This window comes from Xenopus laevis, chromosome 5L, assembly GCF_017654675.1.
Source record: "Xenopus laevis strain J_2021 chromosome 5L, Xenopus_laevis_v10.1, whole genome shotgun sequence".
NCBI lineage: Eukaryota > Metazoa > Chordata > Amphibia > Anura > Pipidae > Xenopus > Xenopus laevis.
This window is the reverse complement of record NC_054379.1, coordinates 24,420,578-24,447,830: the sequence shown is the minus strand read 5'-3', so window position 1 is coordinate 24,447,830 and position 27,253 is coordinate 24,420,578. Positions and strand designations below refer to the sequence as shown.

Sequence of the window (27,253 nt, the reverse complement as noted above, 5' to 3'; positions counted from 1 at the left end):
TCTGTCCCTCCTGGGACCTTTTCAAGGATCATATATATATATATATATATCTATATATATATCTATATATATCTATCTATATATATATATATAATTATATATATATTATCCAAAAGTTACACGCACACCGAAGCAATTCTCTTTTAAGATTTATTAGAAAAATAATTAATGAAACATCACATCGACGATTCGATTCCTGGTTTAAGCCTTTCTCAAGATGCTTCATCTCTATAGAGAAGGCAGGCTGCAGCCTCAGTGTCACATAACTAGGGGCGGCGGCGAGGGAGTGGCTTCAGTGAGGGCGGGGCTTTGCTCAATTGGCTAGCCTGTGAGCAGAACCGGAGCTGACACAGACAGAAGAACGCAGTGTAAGAAGAGAGACCCGGGAACAGGGAAGGGCTGAATTGCCGTTGTATAGGACGGTACAAGGCTACAGGGCACAGCAGGATTATTCACTCACGGTTGGCATATAGAGCAGGCACTGAGTGCTGGAGATCGGGACCGGGGCATTTACGCGCGATGCATTGAGAGTTGGCGGAACTTTCCTGGGATCTTGTTACATTGTATCCGTGTCTGTTACGTTGTATCAACCAGTGGAGCCGTAGGTTTTACCCAAAAGGATTATGTGGCCGCTGCTTCCTGCTCTGGGGGCTGAGTGAGGGCCCGTCCAATCGTTGCTCATTTACCTACTGGGGGAGCCGGGACTTCTCCCTAATCTTGGGTTCCCCCCACTCCCTGAGCCCCTCACCGGAAAATCATGAACTTTCTGCCGAGCTGGATCCACTGGGGCTTGGCTGTACTGCTCTACATCCCCCATGCCCAGGTAAGTGCCAAGAGCTGCCAATACCTGTTTCTAATAAGAGATGTGTCCTATTGTTATTCCTTTCTGTGTTTCACTAGAGATTTTATATCATTTACAGAATGGACCAGATAATAAAATACCAATTCGAGTAATAGTGCATTACTATAAAATACCCTTCAGTTATCTAAGCTCCCCTATTATTATTTGTTGTTATTGTGGCTATTAGTAGGGTTGCTATTATAATTAATCTCAATTTACTAAAGGGTAATAATATGTGTGCTTATATCAAGAATAAAAAAAATAAGGCTATGGTTAATAATGTCATTAGGGGTGAGACTCCTTTGGAAATGGTTAGAGGGCACGGCTGTGGTTGGCAGCCTGTGAGGAGCCAGAGAGAGAGACGAAACATTGGGCAAGTAACTGCAATAAGGGATCAGATTGCATCAGGATTTGCTTGTGGGGATCGCCCCCTAGCAGATGTGATTAGTGAATGCCGATAAGACATATAGAGGGGCAGTTGGTAAGATGTGTTTGGTGGCATCTCCAGGTGGTATTAAGTAAGACGGGCAATTGATCTATGAACAGATGGCATGTGTGAGCCTCGTTGTTCCTAGTTTATAGTGCCACCATTCAGTTCTTGTCCCAGGCAATGTGGCACTGAAAGCATGGCATGTCTGGTTAATTCTTTTATCCTGTACTGGTATAGGTTGAGTTATAGTTGTGACTTTCAGGTATTTGGCTGAGGTATATTATGGCACTGCCTCTTTATTTGACAGTGAATGGGGCCTTGGATCATTCGCACCGTTATCAATAAAATCTCAGCCAAAGGTACATTTGAACTTGTTCCGTTTGCCCTAGGGCACTTGTACAAAGACAAAGCATTTTCCGCCTCTTTATCATTATCTCTTGACAAAGGAAAAAATTCTGCGGATATCAGACTTTTGTCTAACATTGGGAAGAGTGATTACTAATGTGCCTGTGCCGGGTTGCAGCGGCACTGCTATTCTTAGGCACTGTAATGAGTTAAATGCTGCCAATGTGCACATAAATATCAAAGAATCAGGCCTGACTTTGGAGGTGGGGGAGATTATAGTTTGTTGGGTCCTGCAGAAAAGTAGTTGTGGGTAAAACGAGCGTGAAAATTTCAGTAATATAGAACAGATGAACATCAAGTCCCATGGAAGAACAGCAGTATCTATATTAATAGTGGGAGTTATAAGACAGCAGTCAGGGGCTTAGCTATAGAGGTGTAAGGGAACAGTCCCTGTAACTACTAAGGGCCCCAGGTGTTATATGGGGCACTGACTTTTATATAAGCTATTTATGAAAAAAAAATTCCAAAGCTTGGGGGTCCTTATAATTATTTCAATGTGGGGCCCAATAGTTTATACTGGCAGCAGCACGTATAGGACAATAGCACCTATAATAACAATGGGATAGTAACACAGCATTAGCAGTAGTTACAGTGAGGATTAATGCACAGCGGTACCTATAGTAACAATACTATATATGAGCACCTATAGTCACAGTATGGATGGAACAGAGCCTTTGTAAATACCAGACAGGTATTATATATTTTGTGTTAGTGTTACCTTTACTCTGCTTGTGCACATTTATTTTTCATTGAACAGTCTTAAACAGATAAAACAGTCTTTAAATAATGAGCCCCTACAAATTGAGTTATCATTAGGGCTAATACACTGCCCCTTAGTTTGTTGCTGCCAGACACTGTTATAAGCTATATATACACCTTCATACAGTGTGTGGTCTCTTGTTCCCTGCAAGTATGCCGCTGCTGGCTGACCAAAAAACGTATCCTTTATTTAAATTGTGTGCTATATGATGTGCTACTTTATAGCGACTCCTTCCTACCCTGCTCTTTATTCCGCTCAGTGTCTGTGTTATATTACTTGTTCATTAATTGGGAAGCAAGGAGAATGTAGGAATGGCAACAGTGGGTGAAGGAGAAAATGAGCGATTATAGCCGGTTACATAAAATCAAACGCTAACAATAAATTCATTTGCCTGTAATATGGTACCGCTCATAGCTGGAGCATGGGGGGGGGGAGTCATTCTGAGGGCAGTTCTGCCACTTTGGGCCTCTCAAAGCATGAACGGGCAAAAATACTGAATGGATTTTACTGAATGAAGCAAGTTTGAGCCGGGAAGATGCAGCCTTGTCCTCTATTCTAATTATTTTAAATGAGTCTGGCCTTTAGAGGATTTGTTATGGAAAAGTCTATACAGGTTGTTTAGTCTGTGATCTGCGTATGTGTGCTTAAGTGTGCTGGTGCCTATGTATACTATTTCCTATGGCTATATGTACCCTTTATTATTATTATTATTATTATTATTATTATTATTATTATTATGTGTAATACTGGAAACAAACATTTGTCTCTTGGAAAATGTATCCCCCCCCCCCCCAATAATAAACTGATTTTCAAAGAAGCAGGCTAGACGGTGGCAGGATATTTACCCCTGGGGAGAATGATTCCCCTCTTGCTTTATTTCCATAGATACAAGGGCAGGAGAAGTGAGCAGGCGGTGTGTGACCAGACTCTTAATGGGTCACTTCAGTTTACTGCTTCTATCTGGTGGCCGGTTTGGCCCCTGTTTTCCACCGGCTCCCCTTTATAGTGTGACGACAGATGTGTAGGCTGGTTCTAGGAAAGCTTTTCATACCGCACATAGACTTTTTCCAAATGTTAACCAGCCTGAGAGAGACGAAAGGCCCTTAAATCTCATTCATGTGACTTGCCTGAGTTTCCCTCCTCCCTCGCTTCAATTATTTCCAGTGCTAAATAGGCTCTAACCCATAATATGCACTGGAAGTGGCAATGAATTCCTGAAAGGAGTAGCAACACAGACTCAATAGTCCCTTCTTCAGACTGCCAGGCTCTTTCTGGCCTTTATTAGGGCTTTCTTCTTTGCCCACTCGCCCAGCAGCACTGTTTGTGGAGGGCCCTCTTGTATTCAGCCAGCCAGTTTTTCACAAGTTCCCTTCATTGTTTTTCCACCCTATTACAGTTACAAAGACACTAACGAGAAATTGGAGTTTGCACAAAGGGTGGCTGAGTATTTAACCCTTTCACTATCACTGAAGATCTCCAGAATAGGTGTAAAAGTACTTCTGCGCTAGTCTGTCTCTTTCTCTAAATAAGATGTAATATTGCCTTGCACACTCAATTCATTCTCATGCATTAACGAGAAAAAGACAGATTGTGTTCCACGTAAAAAGTTCTTTCTTAAAGGGACATGCTGGGTCGGGACTGGCAGTTACCTGCAAGTCTCACACTTTCTTACACCTTGTCTGTTTAACCCCATCTGTGTCAGACATTAACTAGCCATTAGAATGTGGGTGTTGGTTATATCAGCCCTATGTCACCTCTCTTTAGAAGCGCCGCTGCTGCTTAACCCTGTCTTCCCCAGTTACACCCAGCAAACACTGCCAAATCCTGTCATGTGCTCACTTCGTAAAAGAAGGGGTAAGGCTTGGAGGAGGAGAGACAGGCAGATAAAAGGGAGAGGCCGGGAGTTAGGTGGAAATATTTAATGAAACATGGGCAGTGGAGGGGGGAGGGAGGCGGGGAGAAAGCAAATTGAGCAGTATGGAAGTGACCTTCACAAGGCACAGGAAGGTCATATATCTTTCCTCTGGAAACTACTATTTTACCTTTCAAGGGCCTTAAGCAAGTGTCACATGTGTGACTTGAGATGAACTTAACCCCCGCACAGCCCTGTGTGCCTAAAGTAGACAGACTGTCGCCGGCTGCACATTTCTCCGCAGAATGTCTTGTGGTTGTGACATGGCTATACTGAATGTTCTCTGACATTGTAGCCAAGTTGCATGAAGTTCAGCTAATAAGAGCTTTAGGAATGAAATCTTAGTGGCCTTTATCCTGCAATGAGCACTGGGGGCCCCGTCTGCCTCTGTCTCTCAGTCTCGTGCACTCTTTTCCCGAGCTATCACTCTGGCTGCCAAGTGTTAATGTTACGTGTTGCATGGAAATTCCTCCCTAGAACATAAGGGCACCTAGTTCTATTGGAACAGAGCTGCTGGTTTTTGTGCAGTTCCAGGCCTGCTTTTCCTAATCACATGCTTCCAAATGTATTTCAAAAAAACTGCAAGCGGAAGCTACAATATGTGGAGCAGTCGGGGAGCCCTAGAAATTGTTACTAATGCTGGAACATTTATAGATTTCTAACTTTAAATCATCAAAGGAAAATACTTCAGCCCTTGAATTATGCCAGGGCTTTCTGGCTGCCGCAGGCCACACAGCACTGCTAACTGCGAGGCCAGTACAGTGGGGGGGGGGGGATGGGGCAGATAGAGGCAGACTTGCAACAAATGAGAGCACAGATGAAGGAGAAAGGAGCATGTGCCGAGATATTGTCTGACTAACCCACAAAGCAAGCGTCGGGGACCTTTCCGCATTGTGTGAGTCATACGTCATGCAGATTATATTGCAGCGCCTAGGCCTAACACGAGCTGCTCGCTTGCGTAGCTCAGGGCGGGTAGGAGCCATTGCTTGCACAGCTGGGGCCCAGTGGGAGGCACTTGCTTGCTCACCTGGGGTTTGAAAGGAGCAGAGGAAAAGGGTAGATAGCAAATGATTGACTGAAGCATGCAAACATTATATAATGTCCCCCCCCAAAAAAACAGTGCCTCATGCCAACAAAAAGGAAAACAAATCAGTGCTAGACCATAAATGCAAAAAATGGCCCAGACTGCAGGGCTGCATGCTTACATAGTCGATGAATTGCACCAGCTCAGTTGCCAGTAGCAACCATGCAGTTAATCACTTTGATAAGTCTATCACAGGTTAGAAAATGAAAGCAAAGATCTGATTGGTTGTTATTGATATGTATGTTCTGGGACTAGATTGGCGCACATGGGATAAGATGCAGATGGAGCATCAGGAAGGAGCTATACTTAATGCCAGCTGGGCAATACACACAGAACCTTGTTCTCAGTATAACTGCCCTGGAGAGAAGCCCAGCCCAATGGCATTGGGCTGTCTGTCATCACACCACACAAAGGTCTAATGGTGCAACATAGTGTTTTTTTTTTCCAGTTTTAAATATGCAAATTAGGTCCTTTTATTTGTTTTGATTTCCAGTTCGAATCCAGAAGTGATTGGTTTGTTGCATCCCTAGTCTGAGGAGATTCTTATTTTAAGCTTGTGGGCACTTTATGAAGTATTTAAATCTACTTTGTTTTCCTCTGCTGTTGCTTTGGCCAATTATTTCTGACAGGTCGGATGCCAGTTGCGGCCCTTAGCAGGGTGCCACCACCTTAGATCAAAGCCGAGGTCACAACACAGTGCACCAATATAGAGTGGTCTTGTCAAAGTTCTCAGCTTGATGGAAGGCATGACGTTTTACTACTACTTGTTCCTTTCTATCTCCAGTGTTTAGTGCCACGTGTAATGGCTAGAGACTAAACGTACGTTCAGGTCAACTGTTTAGGCACAGTTAAAACATCCTTTGATGTAAACTGCTCGTACTGGAAGGTATGGGGTGGCAATCTTGAGTGGGGTGTTCACCGTGACGTAGAAATCATGGCGATTCCAACAGTCATTCACTGAGCAACTAAATTGCAGCCATCATTATCTTAGTATAGCCAGTGGCAGTGAGGTGTGATCAGGGTGCTACCCAAATGGGGTGTGCTTCTTTCCATCCATATCTCCTGCCTTAATAATAGCTCTGAGCTGCCAACAGAGTGTCTCATTTTTTGGTGTGACCAGACTTCTCTACTACTTTACAAGCCCGGTACCCCCTACACCCTGTATCACCCATTTGTTAGAACCTTGTTTACTCTGCTACGTGTGTGCTCTTTCCATGGTCCCCGGCCAGTGATCTTTGCTTGCTTTGTTCTCTTCTCACCCTTTGACTCCAAGTGCCCCTTGATGCTTTTTCATAGGGCAAGTTGACAGTATCTGTATGACTTCACTGTCAAGATGTTTGTGTAAAATGTAACAAATGCTCAGTGTGTGAAGGGGGGGGGCGGCTCAGAATTATTCTTCCCACCTTTTCCCAAAAGCTTGCAAACTTGCATGCAACCAATCTTCCTCCCAGAAGGTACTGTTTAGCATGATGGTTTTGTATTTTTCCCTCCTTACCCAGCTCCTATCCATAGGCCGACAGTTAAGCGATTCAACACAGAGATACCAAGAAAACTTGTGTTTTTATTTCTTCTGCTTGAGTTAATTTCTGCTTGAATTAATAGTAATGTACTTCTCCCAGGATTTCTGTGTATTGGAATCATTTCCTGGGGTGGGGGGACACCCACTTACCCCATTAATCAATGTTTCTGATTGATTGGATGAAACACTCGGTGATGGTTACTATGGCAACACAACCTGACAGCCCTTGGATTCAGAACCCTTGGCCCAAGGCCTGGATGAGAACAGAGAGTCCTTGATTGGGGGGGGGGGTGGTCACTAGCTAATTTTATTTTCATACTGCGCAACATTTCAACCATCTTGCAGATTTTGATTTTCTTCTTTTGATGTAATTATGTTGTTTTTACTCTAAATAAGAAGGTTGGTGTAAGATGTATAGGTCAGATAGCCACGCAAACCACGGTGTGTACAGACGCTTACAGGCATATTCTGTATAATGTACCTCAGTAGCCATGCCTTGTTGCACAATGTCCCTGTTGTTTTAGCCCTGGCTGGCCCGGCCTTGTTTGTATGTTGGAGCGTAGACTTTGAACTCAGCACAGCGGGGCTTTACCTTTGTAGCTACACCAGGCCAAAATCCAATCTCTGAGGCCTCTGCAGCCCATGTTTGTTTTACTGCTGACTGACCTTCAGCTTCAAATTCAAAAGAGCAGCAAACAAAACTGGGGCAATGGAAGTTTCTCCACCTGTGCTTTCCTTTTTCATGTCACATAAAATAAAAACTTGTAGATTTTGTTCATCGTAAATTAGAAGTCCCTACTTCCAGTCCATTAAATCTGACCTTGGTACTGACCCGTTGTGTCTTTCTTATGGAACAGAAAGGGTTAATATCTAAATAAATATGTAGAACAAAGGATAAACAGACAGAAGGTCTAATTAGACATCCAGTAAATGAAAGCATATGGTATATTTCCATGTTAACCTGTGAGTGCCTCACTCTTTCCCACCCGCACCCCTCTATGTCTTCTGGATTTCATTAAAGCCCTCTCAGGAAAGCTGGCAGGATATATCCCAGCAGGTTCATAGCTATTCCTTGTGTTCAAATGCATCCCACTCCCTTGTCTTGACACTATTCTCTGTAGCAGAACGCATTCAGTTACTGGACATGGTAGAGCAGCCTTCTCTCCAGCATGGTCTTTATTTACCATAGGCACTGAACCTTTGCTATTATACAATGTAGCCCTGCTCTTATACTGAGTGCATTGTAGGAAGAGCAAGGAAATGCTATATATTATGTATTTGTGTATGCACCGTGTCTCTGTGTAGAACTGGGGATTGTTGTGTATACGCCTTACTACCATGGCCGTGATATGCATGGCGATAATGTATGGATGACTTCTTGCAACGCTGCTGGTGTGATTTTACTTGTTTTGTTCACTCTTCTTTTTCTTCCTGTGTCTTTCTCAGTTGTCCGGGGCAGCCCCTATGCCAGGAGAGGGAGACCATAAACCAACAGAAGGTAAGGACCTATAAATTTGTAATTATTGTATTTATTTAATTTAAATGCACATATTGGACTTAAGTGCCAGGCTTGGATCCTACTTTCTTCCACCCTTCCAATCCAAGCATAATATTTCTGTCAAACCTCACCTGAGCTAAGCTGATAAAATGAGTCCCAGCTAGAAATGTTTTTTTTCTGTCCTACTGCCACCAGCACCATAAGCCCACCATGTTTTTTCAGCCATTTGCTGTACAGTGCATACATATAACCAGCAAAATTTGGTACTTGGTAATAAAGCCAGCCTTCAAGGTTTTTCTCACACTGCTAGGGTTACCTTATGTAGCAGTCTATTAAATAACCTCTTCAGTTATATGCTGCACTCTCCTTTATGGTGTGTATAATCAAAGTGGTGGTATTTAGGACCACCAAAAACATTAGGGTTCACGTACTTCCACAAGTGCAGTTGCAGCCCTTTCATTAAAGATACAACACACTCCTTGTCCTTTCCTATAGCCGTGCTCCGTGAAGCTCATTTTTCCTGCCTTCTGTTCTGAATTGAGTGTTGCTAAGCCTGTTGATGCAGTGGAACCCTGGAGCTACAGCCACCTCTGGACCACTTGGTGGCTCCAGGGTTCCTCCAATGCCCTGCATCAATTGCAGCAGTTCAGCCAAAAGAATAGGACACACACGTCACTTGCACAGCTTGCCATTGCTTTAGGCTTTTAAATGATACGGGTTGCTGTGATAAACTGCTTGGTTAGCAGTGGGTTAAATGATTGTTACTAAATGATGGTTACTACAGTTGGTTTGGAGTTTTAATAGTATGGTATATTTCTAGGGTTTTCTAGAAAAACTGCCAGATAAGCCCATGTAGGCAGTTTCCAGCAATCGCCTTTTGAACACTAAATGTCATGGTTTGCACGTCTTCTTTTTAAAACAGATTGAATAGAATAGTTTTTGTATCTATCCTCAATTCTGTTTCATTTACTTCCGTGAGGCTGATAGGGCTTGGATGGTCTTACGCTTAATGTCTGCTTCTTTCCACATCATTATCTGCCATATAGCTTTGTGTTGGTGCCCGTGTTTGCCCTGTCTGCTTGCACTAGGATATGGGAGACATATAAAAATGGATGTTCATATTCAGCACTTTGGGAACTCGTCCACATCAGCAGATCACGTCTCACATTGTACAGACCTTATCTCTAAGTGCTTTTCTGACTTTGAGACGCACCATTGACCTGTAAATGAGCAGCTTCCAAACATTAGAATTGCAGACATGAGAGCACAGCCCTCAAATCCCCCCCCCCCCATATATCTCCTCAAGTGTGCACCCTGAGCCCTTGGGTTAAGGCAGTAATAGAGCGCAGGCAGTTCAGTTCAGTGGCTAGTGGGCAGGGTAATGTGGAACTCCTGTATGGGAAGTCCCTGCTCCTTTTATTCTGCTTTGATGAAGGAGGAAATCTGCTGAAATCTGGTGTTAGGGGAATTTAGAAAGCGGTTTTGTGCTTGTGGGTACATGATAATATTTCTCCTTGTTACTTTTTTCCTATTCTATTATTATCCTGCTTGCCACCAGCTCAACATTACTCAGCCCTTTTATTTTAAGCTGCTGAAACGTGGGGAGCGTGCAGTGCAAGCAAGCGAGAATGGAGCTCTCCCCCCCCCCAAGCATATTATAACACAGTCACGATCTGATCTGTGCCTCTCTGGGAAACGCTTGGGGTGCTGAGGAAGGACTTCTGCATCGGTGTAGGTGTGAGGCTAGGCTCATGGTCCATATGTTTGCGAATAATCTGCAGCTTCTATCAAACAGAAACACATTTGTGCAGTAATTAAACACCACTAAAGGCACATTTGCCTATAAAAGTCTTACATTATGTACTGTGTTGTGTTCTGGTTATGTGAAACCCTATGGCTTTGCCTCTGTCTGAAGTCCGCAGCTACTCATGGAGCATTTAGTGGAGGTAGATTTTTCCATGATGCAACAGGTTTTCTTATCAGGCAGTTATTAACTTGCACTACAGGTCTCCTCAATGTACCTGGAAACAGCTGGTAGATTCAGCGGGCACGGCCTGCAACTCGCTCAAACTCAGCTCAAGGATTACAGATCTTTACTTTTCACAGCTTTAAGGTTTACTGGATTCCTGTGGGATTAATCCAATATTTTGTATGGTACGTGTCTGTTGGTTTCTTTATAATTAGCTCTTTAACAGGCTAACGTAAAGCCCTTTGCCCAAGTGTCACACTGCTGTCTGAAAGCTCCTCAGCCCAAGGATCATAATATTTGTGTAGATTAAATGTTTCCATGCTACTTTTCTGTGAAATTTGTTTGTTTTTTTAATTATTTTGCATGGGATCTTGAGACTAAAGAGCAATATAAAATGTTCTTTTGCAAAATATACACATACTAAAAGACAAAGAAACAGATTATAATAGAAATAGCAGAAATTTGCAGATTTTGCTTTACCAATATAAATACTAAATGTCATTTTTTTAGTGCCAGTTTATGTTTGGCAGTACAGAAAGAGAGATAAGCCTGCCTGAAGGATATATGGGGTGGGTGCGATAGAAAGAGAGGCAGTAATAAAGTGCAGCAGTGGCTGAGGTGCATTGCATGGCTGGGGAGTAGCTCTGCATCAACTTCCCTGGTGGTCTTCAGTTTAGGGTCATTTTGGCACAGGCTTACATTTCTTTAGAAGTGAGAGGGGAACGTTTGGGGGGAGTTCGGTGCACACAGGAGTTAAATGAGGACTCCTGCCAGTACCAGCCCTCTTCAGTTTGTTATAAACAGATTGCTTTCATTTTTCCTTCCATTTTAAAGGGGGGATTTCTTCTGTAAATGATTTGACAAGGATATATTGCCCCTTAGCGTGTCCCCTTAAATAGAATTGGGGCACTGGAGCAAACCAATTGGTTTCACGAGTGTAAAGTGATGCTTCTCTGGTTTCTGGAAAGGAAACATTAATAGGGTGTTCTAGGGTTATGTCTCTTGTAAGTAAAACACTTTACAAATGCCGCTGACATATTTCAGAGCTTTATATACTAATCCTTGCAGCCGGTAAAACAGTCACACTTGGATGCGGTGACTAAGATTGGATTTTTTCTACTAATCCAGACGCCATGTGGCTAAAAACATCTTGACTAGCGGCCTTTGTCCTAAGAAATGCCGATCTAATCAGCTCCCATGCGCAGAGAAGGGAATCCCACTTTATTTGCCCCAAAGATCAAGTTATTGTACAAATGGCTGTGTGACTCGACTGCTTGTTTCATCAAGATACATTTAATATATAGACTCATTCAACTCATGGGTGTAACAAAGTGTAATTACAAGGGAATCATCCTAGTCCCTTCTTTCATTAATTCTATTTGTTTGATTGTAGGAACATGTTTCCTCTAGCTTGTCAATGAAATAACAGAGCAGGTTGTAAGAAAGTATTTATGGTTGTATATATAACACAGTTCTTCTAATTAACCACAATCCAATAGCCAACATATTTCTCAAGCTCAGTCTCTAAGTTAGAGTTGTTGAGCTGTCTTAACAGGGTTATACACAGTCACCAATCAAAAAATTACATTTGTTGTAAGTGTTTAGAACAATGATAGGCATCATCTGATTGGCTGCTGTGGTGGCCAAAATCAGAAGAGGAGAAACATCTCAGTTGACTCAGTGACTACTGATGCCCCCTGCTCCAAAGAACATAGCCGCTCTCTTAAAGTCATTTAAGTTATTTTGGAATGCCATTAAACTTTTCCTCTCTTTTCTCTCCCGAGTGCAGTGGTGAAGTTCTTAAAAGTGTACGAACGCAGCATGTGCCAGGTGCGGGAGATTCTGGTGGATATATTCCAGGAATACCCAGATGAGGTGGAGTATATCTTCAAACCATCCTGTGTGCCCCTGATGAGATGTGCGGGTTGCTGCAATGACGAGAGCTTAGAATGTGTTCCCACAGAATGTTACAACATCACCATGCAGGTACGGACAAGTATGTGGAGCTTGCACACTAATTGGACCTGATCTATATTCAGTAATTGATAATCTCTGCCTTTATGCATTCTGATATGACTCCTGATTGTATTCAATATGAATAACCCAGTGATTTATTGGTGGAAGCCTAGGGCCTATGTCACACAGTGAAATCAGTAGTTGCTACATAGGCATAGTAGACTGCATGACCTACAGAAAATAACTCCGCCTTTTTGTTGCCAGTGGCAAATACCCGTGGCTAATCTTCCTTTGTGTCATGGGCTACTTTGTGCTAGCATAGCTTGTTTCATTTTGTGGATAGAAATTAGTAAGGATAGATATAGATAGACAGTCAGATGTATATGGATGATCTGTTTAATGCAGCGTATCACCCCCAGCAAGTGTGATGTTTATCCAGCTGGTGAACCTTCTCTGGTTAGTCTAACATGGATTATATTATAGGATGGACTCTGCTTGCCACTTCCAAACACACATTTCTAAAGGAATATCATAATGCTTCAGTTTCTTATTAAATATTTACCATTATTTTTCTTTCCAAACTGGCTTTCCCATTCCTCATATTCTCTCTCAAAAAATCCTACCCCCCAAGAAGTTGTGTGCCACAAGCTCATTTTTGCCAAGTGTGAAAAGAGAAATTGAGCTTTTTTGTGAGAACGCTATGTGTCAAACTTGTCATGTTTTCCTACACTTCAGTAACCTTTCTTTTTTTTGTCTGTGTGTTGGCGGCACCTCAGAGGCAATCATTCCAGTCTGTCTGCTTTTTCTCAAATCCACTCCCTGTGTCGACCAATAACCCTAATTCCAACTGCCACCACTTCTATAAGGTGTTACAAAATATGACATTCATATATATGGCAAACCTTTATCTTGGAGTTTGCGCAGTGTGAGCTCTAGCAGTCGGGATAGCTTTGCCACCCACACTTGCGGGATACAGGCTTAAAGGGGTGGTTAACTTTTACATTAACTTTTAGTATGTTATAGAATGGCTAATTCTAAGCAACTTTTCAATTGGCCTTCATTTCTTCTTTTTTATAGTTTCTGAATAATTTTCCCTTTCCAGCCTTCAAATGGGGGTCACTGACCCCATTTAAAAATAAATGCTCTGTAAAGCTACTTTTTATTTCTAATCATTCTATACAGCCCCTCTCCTACTCATATTCCAGTCTCTTATTCAAATCAATACATGGTTGCCAGGGTAATTTGGACCCTAGCAAACTGATTGCTGAAACTGCAAACTGAAGAGCTGCTGAATAAAAAGCTAAATAACCATAAAAAATAAAAAAACAATTGCCAATTGTCTCGGAATATCACTCTCTACATCATATTAAAAGTTAATTTAAAGGTGAACAACCCCTTTTAACAATTATTAACTTTGGAAATGATTATAGGTGCACAGACTTGTGCTCATATCGACCAGGCCTTTGCAAAGCAACCCATCACTTCCAAGTAAAATACAAATCCTGATAAATTAGGTGTAATGTTTCTCATGGCAGTTAATAGCCAGACCCTGTATGCTATTTTCTGTAAGCCTTGTACAGCAAAACCAAATATTTTGTGGAAAGGAACTGCCCCCAATGTGTGATATGCCTTCCCTGCGCATTTCTTTCTACCCAAGAGATCTTAATGAACACAAAGCCAACACTAACATTGTTTTTTTGTCTGCCCTACAGATAATGAAAATCAAGCCTCATATAAGCCAACATATAATGGATATGAGCTTTCAGCAGCACAGTCAGTGTGAATGCAGGTGAGATTTGATACCTATGCAGCTAGATTCAATGAGATTTATTACTGGGCTAGGCATGAATTCCCTGTTTCATGGGTTTCCATGTACCTGTGCTTTTTATACTTACTGAAAGCCGTTGAAAAGCCATTCAGAATGTCTTTTTGCCCAGATTTGTCACTTTTTACCGTTTTTTTTTTTTTCATAAATCATTTTATTTTACTTTCAGACCAAAGAAAGAAGTAAAGAGCAAGCAGGAAAAGTAAGTGCTTCCTTTTACATTATCATTTCACCCCATACAGTCTATTTGAGTTATATTGAGAGGCATGTTAAACAGCTGTGGGACGTCTATATCATTGTGTCAGTCCCATAGTTTCTGCAAGGCCTATAGCAATGCTTGGGGATAATAGAGATGTAAAGGTTCCTGATCTTTCTCTTTGAATCTGTGTTGGGCCAGTCTCTGGTAACATCAGACCATACATGGAAACAAAAATGCCTTTATTCTTTGCTAAAGCAAATTTATGAAACAGCCTGGAAACCTTAGGAGGCAGAGAATGCTGGGAATCACTGCTGACCTACATATGTGGCCAGCAGCTATATAAGGCTGCATATCCCAGTCTCTAGTGCCCAGAGCTTACTCTTTTCATGCCACAGAGTGGAACTTTGTGATATGAGCGCACACATATACTGTACATTGAACTAGAGGGTCAAGGTCAATGCTTGCCTTTGGGTTCTTCTCTTCACTTTGGCCAAACCAGCATTTTTTGTTCCATTGTGTTCTGATGTCCTTGGTGTAATCTTCGTATACATTTTTTATACTGTGCTAGGCAATGCACCTGCATCACCCCACTCCCCTAGGTGCTAGGCTGGTTATGTGTCAGGGCAGTAACTTGGTGGTGGTGGTGGTTGTGACGGCTTTGTGTTTAATCCTGCGTGAGCACTCAGCTCTGGTGTGGGGGGAGTATGAAATATATGCAGCTTGATGTGTGATGGGAAGCAATAGATTTGGAAAATGGAAATGCATCATGTTTTCTGTTAAGAAGGGGCATATCCAGGCTGAAATTATTTAATTTTCTAAAATTGTATTGCTCACCGTTATTTTGAACCGCAATGGTCCCTTCAGATAGGTCACTACAAACCTCCCTGGAATGAAATACTCATTTACTAACAGTGTTACCCCATTGCTTTACCCCTCCTCTCGCACAGCACCCACTGTTGGTGCAAACCTACCAACTGCTGAAAGATGTGATCTTATAGATATGTACTTTAATAGGGGTGCAAAGCCATTTTCTGTAACCCTTGTGCAACAAAACCAAAGGCTACCCTGGAATCTCATCATCATTTTTTATATAGTGCCAGCAAGTTACACAGCACTTTACGTTCAGAGGGTCTTACAAAAATCTAACAAACAAGGGTTACAGAATACAACAAAGCATACAAAGCTCTCCTATTCCAGCCTACCAGTGACATAACTAGATTTTTCATGGGCCCCACAGCAAATTCAGTTTGAGTCCCAAAAAGTTGCCCAAGTCTATTGAAGTTGTTCATTAATTAGGGCCTTACTGGGCCCTCTACACTTCTGGACCCCCCTTCAACCTCAGGTTCTGCTTCCTTTCTATTTACATCCTTGCAGCTCATTCTAACTGTACAAAGGTTCCATCTTTGTATCCCCTGCCTGTTCTACCTCTTACTTATTAACTCTTTTGGACTTTTCTAAATATATTGTAGACTTGTGGAAATGTTTCTTTTGCATCACATTTGCAGGCATCCCCTTTCATTGTTCCATTGAGGTTAAATGTACATACAAACCCTGCTCAGACCTGTTGGTTTCCACTGAAGCAGTAAATGATTTTGCCCAAACAGCCGCTCCTGCTGCAGCATGTATTCTGATGCAGGCAACCTTAGAGGAGCTGCAGAGGCATCCAGAACAAAGCTCTCCATAGCTACATGTTGCAGATATATCTGTCAGGCCTCGTTGTTAAGAAAGGGAAAGTGAATCCTTCTCAGAACTAGGGGCCAGGCTTGGGTTTTATCACCGTGTTGGCTTGTGCAGCCCAGCGGTCAGCTGAAAGTCAGATCTCCTTGAACTAAGTTGAGTCCTAGACAGACCGGAGTCTCTCCCATTCTGGAACCCTAGTTATGACAAATATCAGAACATTTTTATTATGCTTGTGGCAGTCACTGTTTGCTATGAATGGATCTGATTTTGAGATATGATGTAGCCCCCCACCCCTTCAGGGTTAAGCATGCTATTTTTTTTCCTGGATGTGGTTGGAAACAGAGGCGTATTTACCATATAGGCACTCATGGGCATATGCCAAGGGGCGGCAGCTTATATGCCTATATGTTAAAAAAAAAAACACCATTCCAAAAAGAAAAAAACTCCAGCTTACCCTGCTGCCAGATATCAAATCTGGCAGTGGGTAGGGGGTCCCTGTAGCGTTTGCAGTGGAAGTGATGTCACAAACATGCACATTGCGCTGTGAGATCACATCCATCAAAGTCATGCAGGTGAGCATAGGGCAGCACCGGACCTGAATACGCTACTGGTTGGAAAAGTTTAATGCTGAACAGATACAGGGCAGCTCAGACCTGTGACTGTCATGTGCCAAGATCAGGGACAGTACTAAGAATATTGCCAAATAGCAATGGTATGCCAAGGTTACTGGAGAGGAGCAGCCCACACATAGATAATTGCCTGCTGCACTACAGCCCAATTGTGTCTGCATTTAGCCTGCCCTGTAGTAAGGGCTATGAAGCCACTCAGGAATGTGTGCACACTTTATTTATAATCTATTAATATACAGTCTGTACAGCTACAGACAAGCATTTTTTTGGGAGTATGCCCCCACCCATTTATTATCCATTTCCCCAGTTTGTATATGGCCAGCCTGTGACTTGGAGAAAGTGACTTGCACAGCCTGGATACTCCCACAGGAGCAGGGGCTGGCCTAAATTAATTTTGTACAGCATGTGGCTTTGGAATGTAGAATTGGTGACTTATGCAAAAAAATTTGCTGTCATTAGGAAGTTAAAGGCCGCATTTTTTGCCCATGTGGCAGGACATTAATGTGGGTGATTTAGGAGACTCATTTTTTGGATAACCTTGTGAGATCAGCAGCAAAGCAAAGGGACTGTATGAATAGCACAATATAGTAGCTTCCCAATATAGTGTCATTATTCTGCTCCCACAGTCCAGTGCAGCACAGTGGGAAGGGCATATGGTAGAGCAATGTTATTGCTGCTAGATTTCTATTTATACCCAGCCACGTGTGGGAAAGGTCACCTCTGCTGTCCAGATGCTTTTCATAATGAGACAGTCCCTGTCAGAGAGGTGCATGCTGCTGACTTGCAGCTACCAGCTTGTGTTACCCTTCATATTCCCCATGGATTTGCTGCAAATCTGAGCCCCACTCTCGTCTCATTGTGCCCGCCTGCCTTCTCCCTGCATTTTCAGTCACATTGGGCTCCAGGTTAATTTCCGCCCCCAAATGGCTGACAGTAATGTATTCATATAACTGTCACCATGCCCTAAGCTAAGGAACAGTTTGATTAAATGTTGGACCTCAAATGGGAACTTGAACCAAACACCTCAAATAAAAGTGCTGTGAAGCGCTACATCTGAGGGCCCCCACCCCTTCTAGTTTCCGGAGAAATGTAGCCAGGTTATTCAGAGGAGTCACTGTATAACTGGGCACGAATGTAAGCACTAAAATGTTTTTCCGCATCTGGACGGAGGGGAACTTTATTTCACTCTGTGTCAGTGTTTACACTTATCAAGGCCAAGTTGTTGCTCAAACAAGGCTTCACTGGGACTAGAGTTAACTGCTAATCATGCTTGGTCTGGCTTTCTAGCATCCACTATACCCTACAATGGCCAGATATCAGTCGTGTGGGCCCATCAGAGGGCCCCATACATGGGCAGACATGGAGAGATAATCTGTTGAATCTATCTAAAGGGCCCGAATCGACATCTTAAATATGGCCGCCTTTACAGTTAGCAAAGATACAGAAACCAGTACAGTATATTCTACATCATTCCAGACAAGCGGATCCAATGATCTTATATATTCACATGAACTTGCCCTTTCATAAAGTACCCCAAGGAGGGGTAACAACATGGCCGCTGCCTGTGCAGTCTCTTTCCTTTCACTGCTTTAGTCTTCCCTCGGTTTTCTCTCTCTGTTTCTCCTTCTTTTATTTTTTTCTTTCAGAAAAGCAAAACGAGGGAAGGGCCTTAAACGAAAGCGCAAGAAAATCCGGTACAAACCAAAGCGCTTGTACGTTTGTATCGTATGCTTGCTCAAATCCAATCAGGCGCCTCCAATCTATTGGTCTACATCACACTAATGAAGCACATGAATTAACTCACGGCTAATAATTAAGGGAGAGCTCTCATGGGCAGTTTATGGCACCTGATTACCCCAATTTAATGTCATCATGAGATTTATATATGGCACATGTATATGTCATGTGTTGCAGTCCGATGCATGCTAGGAGTGTGTGTATATATGTATCATGAAAAAGGAATATAAGGCATTATAGACAATATATAAAGATAATATTATATTTGTATGATCTGGAGAACAGCCGAGGGCTCTAAAATAATGAATATAATTGCCATAACTGACCTTCACACCCTTTTCCTAAAAATCTCATGATTGCATTGAGTTGGTTGTTCATGACATGACATTACTGGTGGATCTTTGACTGATGTTTTTGCTTGGTGGCGTCCATCTCTACTAATCTTTATTCTCATGGGATGGCTGTTTTACCCAAAGACATTAACTTTCCTTGGCCATGGTCCATGTCCATGATAATACTATATAATATATATATATAACCCATAATATATATCCTTCTACACCATTCTAATGATGGCACCAGTGTTTGTCTAATGCAAATCCTTTGCAGCAGGGGATACCTTATTCCCTGTGTAATTCACGACGAACCTTTAAAATCAGTTCAAGGTGCTTATTTATGACATCAGCAGAGCTTAGTGATGTCACTTGTGTTATGTCTCATGAAAACTTGGCCTTGGAACTCCATGGCCTTATATATTTATAGTCACTGAACTCCTTGGTGCCCTGTTTTACAGTAGAACTACATTAATGTTGCTTATATTGAATAAATGATGTGAGCACTGAAACTGTCCCCACAGGCCAAACCAATACTGACTGTGCCACTGACCACCTACTAATAGCCCTACTAACTTAGACACGGCCCTAGCCCAGGCTGTAGTGCATTGTAGTACCTAATAGAAGCACTTGTGTATATGCTGAGAATGGGCAGATCTCCCAAGATAGCCTGAGCTTGTTGGTGCATTAAGCTTTGTTTGATATGGACACAGGTTATGGCTAAGTGGTTAAAGGTCACACTATATCTTTAACTGCTGGGTATTTACTAGTACTTTGGTACATGTCAGGCAAGAAGCGCTTGTGTGTGTGTCACTGGATTGGCACAGACACCCCCTCCCATTAGGAAGCATGCCAGTACCTTTAGTCTGTATAGCAGCAAAGAATTATAAATGGTTTTATATGGAACCTGTTTTCAGGAAACCCGATGTCCAGAAAGTTCCAAATCACAGGAAGGACTTTTCCTATAGGGTCTATTTTATGGAAAACATTATCTTTTCTAAATCGGAATACCTTTTTCCCTGTAATAACAAAACAAAACTTTGTACTTGACCCCAACTGAGCTGCATGGATCCACATTGGTGGCAAAACAATCCTATTGAGTTTATTTTATGTTTAAATGATTCTTAGCAGACTTAAGGTGCGAGGTTCCAAATTTTGGAAATAGCCCTTACCCAGAAACCCCCAATCATTCCAGATAATAGATCTTATACCTGTAGTATATAGACTTTTCTGGGGCTTTTCCTTCCAAGGTGCAGAATTTCATACAGGAGCTTTTGGGTGTATTGATCCAAGGGGGCAGGATGTTACATTCCCCAAAAATCCTATGCTAGTTAATTGGGTTTGTGATGAATTTACTCTCCACTCTTTGACGGCCAATTGCATGGCACATACTGTGTGGGCAACCAGAATGAGGGGACGGTATTAGTGAGCACAATATATTTCACATACGTTCATTTCCATGAAACACTCACACTAGTTCAGCACTCGTCTGTTCTAATTCATTCTCTCTTAATTCTCTTACCAATGTTCGTTATTCAGAGGATGTAATATCGGTGCATAACTAGTATTCTAATTATAACACACACACACACATATATATATATATATATAGATATATAGATATATAGATATATAGATATAGATATAGATATATATATATATATATAGATATATAGATATATATTGCTCCCATTGCTTCCATCATTCTGCACGCAGAACTTTCACTGATATAGATGCTTGAGCAAATTCTTTCTTTCAGCCCCCCACATTTGTAGGTTGGAATAATCGGAGTCTGATTTTGAGAGGTGTCTGTGTTCCCTATGTCTCCTACAATGTGCTTCATTAGCATGTTGTCTGTCCGTCTTTGGGAGTTTCTTTGTTTAACTGTCTCCTCTTCATTATCCTCCACTAATTCTCACTACTTTCTCTTTCCAATGGTACATCCTGCATTTGGAAGGCTGTATAATTGGGAAACTTCTTTTGCCTCTTAACCCTCACTGCTGCCTGTGAGAGAATTAACATTTTCTTAATTTAAGATTTCCTGCAGATAAGTGGGCCTGAATGTGTTAATGATATATATATATATCTCGTGCAGGACCTTCAGCAGTAAGGACTTAAATCACCTAGAACCCCAGAATCTGTCCCTGATCTGTTCTGGTGGAGCCTGTCCCTCATATTGTGCAGTCATTGGTTCCCCTACATTAGATAGTAAGCCCGCCCTGCCTGATCCTGTCCCTAATACTGTGCAGCCAATGGTTCCCTTACATTATATACAACCCCAGCCCTGCCTGAGCCTATCCCTAATACTGTAATAACCCTACATAAAGTAAAGTTTTAGATTGTCTGGATTGTGTCCTGTCATATCCCTGCACTTCTTCGAAATGAACAGATTTGCAACATTTGTTGATTGCATGATAGTTGATGAATATTTCACACCTTCCAAATGCAGTGTTGTTCCTAGTGCTATGCTGTGTCCGCTCTATTTTGCACTCTGGGCTCTTTGGGATGTGGGAGTTGGAGAGAGACTACTGGTTGCTGGTTGATCACCATGGCTAGAGGTACTTGGGTCTCCTGTCCTTTGCAACTGAACCAAATTTCCCTTAGGGCTGACATTATGCAGCAATAAGAAGACAGGACAAGAATCCAAGGCTGTCTGAGATATGGTGGCCATCTTTGTCCTGGGCAACTTGGATCTATGCTACTGTTCTCAGTAGCCTAGGTGTCCAGGACAGCTTCTGCTAGACTCTCTCCGTTGTTGCTTTTTATTGTTTATTATATAATGTGAGAAAGTATAACGTAGTGGGTGTGTGGGGGGTGGGACGTGGGATTTCTTGTAATGTATTCAGGAGTCATGCATGTTGACATTTCTCTTGCCTATGCGCTGTAGCTTAGAACTCTCTTTTTTTCCTTTTTGCTTTTTGCAGTCATTGTGAGCCTTGCACAGAGAAATCCCAGAGAAAACACTTGTTTGTCCAAGATCCCCAGACATGTAAATGCTCCTGTAAAAACACAGACTCACGTTGCAAAACGAGGCAGCTAGAGTTAAACGAGAGGACTTGCAGGTTGGTTCCTATTACACGTGGGACATGTACATCAATAATAATATCACAAATATATGCCATTCAAAGATAGAGCTGCTTCTTCCTGCTGACTTGCTGGGTATTCTTTCTTTCAGGCCTAGGTTGATGTTGTCATGCTAAACACATTCCTTGGAGCTCTCCCTTTTCAATGTTTTCTTGTGTGACCTACTGTTAGTCAGACATTTTCTTTATTTGTGGTAACAGAGCCCAACTCTACACTCATGGACTTCCCATACACATAGTGACAACAGTCTCTTCATTGAGCCTGAGTGTTTGAGAGATGCTACTTAGTTGATCTGGAATAGTAATTTTAGTACTGCAACTTCTCAATTCTCTCAATCACCTTCTCTCAATCACCCAACTAGGCATGTCATATCCACTCCTCATTTTTCTCTCTGGTTCCCACGGCCCAAGTCAAGCTGTGGATAAGATTCATCACTGGAGCACTTAGGTGCCAAAGGAAAACTGAAGGAAATTAATGTTTAGTCATTTGTTCCATAACATTTTAGTTTTACAGGCTTTCAATAATCCAAGTGTAACAATAGCAAGACAAAAACTCTGTAGCTCCTTATAGCTCTAAGGTGCACAGCAAGCCTACATGTCTATAGGGAAAAATAGGTTCATCAACCTTGTGTGCTATTGTATTGTAAATGTTTAATTCACATGTAAGTATTATTTGTACTGTGTTTAGTAGCACTGCTGCTATGCACTGACAAATGCATTTCTTTCTTTTTTTTTTCACATCTTTAAAAATCTGACTACTGTGTGTAGGATGGTTTGACATTATGAGCACAGTGTGAAAGGTTGATGCATTTACTCAGGTTTGTGTGTAGGTGGGCTACATTTAACAAGCTTAGTGCGTGCATGAGTTACATTTTCACTGGGGCAGTGTGTATATTAGTTGACCCTCAATAGACACAGCTTGTAGGTAAAATATACATTTTATATGTCGCTGTGTAGGTACACATTACATGCTTAGGGTGTGCACTTCACTGATGCAGTAGATATTGCGCTTAACAGCCACAGCATGTAGGTGAGTTGCAACTGCTTGCCACAGCGTAGGTGAGATGCACGTTCCGGGCCCAGGGTGTAGGAGAATAGATAAAACATCAAAGATTGAAAGGAAAATGAACTCCAGCAGATTGACTGCAAAACATTTATTCCAGGTACTGGCAACATACCAGTGTGTAGGAGAATAGCAAATGTATAGCGTAGCTGCATTTCCTCCTTCCATCCCATGGGAACTCTATTAGCCAGCAGCAGTTTAGAAACCGCTACCATTCTCCAAGTAAGCATGCTTTCCTAAAGGCTGTTATAGTACAGAACCACTGGAACTCCTTCTTCTGGTTTCTGCTTGAGATTCGGAGAAGGTACTGGGAAACAGTAACCTCCAGAATAACAATTAGAGCAGTGTGTTGTCTTTCACTAGGAGAGGGAAGGAGCCTAAAGCCATCCATTTATACGGGGGCCACTCTTTCTGTTGACCTCGCTCACTAACATGCGCTCTGACACCTCTATACAGCAATGTAAGTGACCCCCAAGTAACAACTGCCTTTGACCTTTTTTCTCTTTTCATATGTTAGTGTTGTGTTACCACCAGAGGGGTCCAGATCCCTTATAGGATCCTGGACCAGTATTTTAGTTTAGTTTCTAGTTAACTATCTATCTTTTTATCTTTAGGAATTTAAGGGAGTCAGGGTCTGATAATAGTCATTATCTGATTCAAATTGTCCCACCCGGGTATTACCCTTGAGGAATTGAACTTGGCTTACAGCGTGTTAGAGGCCCCAGTGGCAGTAGAAGTTGTACAGTTGGATCATCCTGTCCTAGAGGGTGTGCTTGTGACCAGTGCCTTGCCCCAGCTGCCCTGTACTTTGTGTTTTTCATAATAAATACAACAAGGGGCATTCTGGTACTTCATTTAAATCAGTTAAATGGAGAATAGATACTTTTTTTGTGTATATGTCTGTATCACAAGTTTGTATATGTGTAAGCATACATCCATTTATCATGCATTAATGTGTGACCTAACAATAACACCAGGGCCACACAAGGGCAACGTTATGGCATTTAGCATATCCAATAGGAATGGTGAGAGTTTAAAGGGATACTGTCATGGGAAAAAATGTTTTTTTCAAAATGCATCCAGCAGAATTCTGCACTGAAATCCGTTTCTCACAAGAGCAAACAGATTTTTTTTGTATTTAATTTTGAAATCTGACATGGGGCTAGACATATTGTCTAGGAGAAACAACAGCCTAAAGTGCTGGCTGTTTCTGAAAGCACATGACCAGGCAAAATGACCTAAGACAGCTGTCTACACACCAATATTACAACTAAAATAAAATACACTTGCTCGGAATGAAATTTTATATTGTAGAGTGAATTATTTGCAGTGTAAACTGTGTGATTTAGAAATAAAAACTACATCATAAAAATCATGACAGAATCCCTTTAACATAAAGGTGCACCCTGGACGGGGTGCGTGATCCCTACTACTTGTAGCAAATCGTGAGCAAATGTATAATCCGCTTGGCAGTGATTCTGTTTAGTTAGTGCACATACATGCCACAGGGATCCATGTCAGAAGCTTAGTGGCATGTATGAGTATCTTCCTAGTGAACACGAAGAGCTTGTTCCCACTAGTGTGTAGTCCCATTAGTCTGTACAATGTTCACATTCTCTGGTCCTTAGATGTTCTTTGTCTTCCATTCTTATCCAGCGATGGATAGGTTTCTGGTATTTTTATATAAAGAAATGTGTGGGGGTTTTTTTATAAGTAAGATATTTGTGAACTTATTTTATACTGAAGTGTAATTAGATCTTTTTTCTCCTCTCCCTCAATGTGTGCTCAGATGTGAAAAGCCACGACGGTGAGAAACTTCCTGCCTACTAAGTACAGAGTCGATATGAAGGATCGGTACTCAGCACAGCACTTTGGTTTTAAGCATTCCGAGAAGAGGGACAGGACAAGTACACCTTTACAGATTCTCCTTTTCTTCCACATGTTTAATGCTGCTAAACACCAAGCAACACGAACCCCATGGGCTTCATTCATCTTTTGTTTCTGGAGAAATATCAGTTAAAAATCTGTACACAAGGACACATATACTTAACCAGACGTCTTGGGACAATGAACTCTCTTACTATAAGATTTTTTTCCATCGAATTTGCATTTTAGCAATACAACCTTTTCGAATGACCGGTGGATATTGTGTGCTCCATTGATATCTCCTGCTTATGAGAATGGTTTAGACCTGCTCTACAGCAAGCTTCCATCCTTCTAAAATTCACCCTGCTGTAAAGAATATAAGGTGTCTGTGCCCTCGAGCAACTTGCTAAGAACTCGGAAAGGTTCCGAGAGTGTTTCACTGACTTAGATACTGTACTTAATCATCTGTGTATTTGGAGTACTGCAAAGCTAAAGCCCATTCTCTCGCAGAAAGGAACACTGTCCTTGTGGCTTTTTATTTTGATGCTCTCTGCAAGAATGACAGAGACATAGAGTAATGATAAATATTAGACATTCTATGACCTTTTGGCTCCAGTTTATCAGACACGTGCATAGCCAGTGCCCATGTTATCTCTGTTGTCTTTGCACAACATGGAAACCCAGGAGAAAAGCGGGAACAGGGTGTGAGCTGTAAAGTAAAGGCCATTTGGTGGAACTGATACAATGAATTCATTCTCACCTCATTGAGGAAGACTCACTCATAATGAGTGGAAGTACCGTAATGCAAGTGGAATGCACTCATAGTGAGTGCAGTCTACTTTCCTTCAAATGAGACTTGCCTGTGTTGAGTGAGGCTGCCTTCCAGTGGGTGAGGTTTCAGACTCTCAATTTAGTTGCAGTTAATCAAATGATAGAACGAGGACTGGCTAAGCCTGTCTGAGAATCTGTAGCTACCTTGTCCCTGCACCACATATATATATATATTTAAATCAAAACAATGCTCATAAAATAGAGATCTGAGTCCTGCGGCTTTCTGCTTTGTGGTGTCACTGGAGTCCTTGAAGACATATTCACTGTAACCTTGCGTTTGTAACTCATGTATACAGACACATACACCTGTTGGGATGATACTATTTCAGGCTCTGAACATACCTAAGCAAGCATGCCTTCTATGTGCTAGCCGAGCGAGGGTTAGTGAATATGCAGCCTAGGGAGGTCACCAGCACTTGTTTTTGCACTTCGGGGCAGCCAAAATAAACCCGTGTGAACACCACTACCTGTGGTGATTTGCTTGTTTCACAGCAAAAGGCTTGGAATGAAGAAAAAAGCAGTGTCTGCCAAACGAATCTAAAGATATTCTGAGCATGAGCCTCTGCAGCCGAACATTATGGGTATCTGTCTGTATATTAAGAGAATATAGCAGGGTGTATCTACCATTAATCAGTGTTACTTAAAGCCCCTTTCGCTAAGGCTAATGCCACACAACTCTGTATAAACCAAGTGGAGAAAAAGCTGATCTGCTCCTTGGTGGAAGTCAATTCCAGGGGGGCCGGGATTCACTTATACCATGGAGTGGATGGGAGCGGATCAGCTTTTTTTCCACTTGCATTTATAAAGCGTGGTGTGGCATCAGCCTAACAGATTCATAGCTCTGCCTTTGGGGAGGTACTTTTAACGAGTTAATGCCCTTTCATACTTGTGTACTTGCCATGTATTTCTGTTGCATTAATATGGCTCCCCCACTTCTAACAAGTCCTTTAACTCCCTCCACACACAAAGCAAGCTGTGCCTGGCTGCCTGCACCCTTCCTAACAAATTTGTATCCTCCAATGAATCCCCCTGTGCCAAATACTGAGAATTCATTTTACTGGGTCCTGAAACGTGTAAGTGCCTTTCATAGTTTGAGGAGTTTATCATTAAAGAAACTACTGTAATGTGGGCAAAGTTTATCCAAAAGCTGTAGCTCAGGGCAGAGTCCTGCGTTGGTGGAGAATTCGGCACTAAGTAGATTTGTCTGATTAAGACTATTTCAGGAATGCACCAAGTCCTCCATTGAATGGGATTGTACGTGTGGATGTTCGTGTGTGTGTGTGTGTGTATATATATATATATTTATAATGACCTGTGTGTGTATGTGCGAGAGAGAGAGTGTCGCTATAGTTCATACACAACCTAATGATCCTGTGTCTTTGTGCGGATCTGAACTTACAATACTAATGTAAATAGTAGCCATTTCCCAACACTGATCATGATCCATTGGGTTCTCCCACGAGCAGGCGGCAGGGTGTGTGTATATGTATACATCAGTGCAGTGCATCACAACATACTTTTATTTAATGTTAATGCTGGTAATTTAATATCAAGTGTTGGGAGGGTTCAGTATTTGTCATATTTAAATTTAAGCTTATTTATAAAAGAATTTCATAAATTGTTTGATGTTTTTA

The 27,253-nt window shown here is 41.9% G+C and overlaps 1 protein-coding gene across 9 annotated transcripts; it reads left to right on the top strand.

The window, feature by feature from the left end:
- Nucleotides 1-331: 331 nt before the first annotated feature.
- Nucleotides 332-27,253, top strand: vegfa.L (vascular endothelial growth factor A L homeolog). Of its 9 annotated transcripts, none has more exons than XM_018261604.2 (9): nucleotides 332-823; nucleotides 8,398-8,449; nucleotides 12,208-12,404; nucleotides 14,087-14,163; nucleotides 14,369-14,401; nucleotides 18,354-18,401; nucleotides 21,701-21,838; nucleotides 23,286-23,382; nucleotides 24,712-27,253. In XM_018261604.2, the coding sequence occupies exons 1-8, from the start codon at nucleotides 758-760 to the stop codon at nucleotides 23,338-23,340; spliced, it is 666 nt and encodes a 221-aa protein (XP_018117093.1). In that variant the 5' UTR covers nucleotides 332-757; the 3' UTR covers nucleotides 23,341-23,382; nucleotides 24,712-27,253.

Excerpts from the sequence above, each read along its gene's own strand:
- vegfa.L (XM_018261603.2), top strand. The coding sequence starts at position 758 with ATGAACTTTCTGCCGAGCTGGATCCACTGGGGCTTGGCTGTACTGCTC. Across the intron at positions 824-8,397 it reads TCTACATCCCCCATGCCCAG|TTGTCCGGGGCAGCCCCTAT; the intron begins GTAAGTGCCAAG and ends TGTCTTTCTCAG. Across the intron at positions 8,450-12,207 it reads AGACCATAAACCAACAGAAG|TGGTGAAGTTCTTAAAAGTG; the intron begins GTAAGGACCTAT and ends TCCCGAGTGCAG.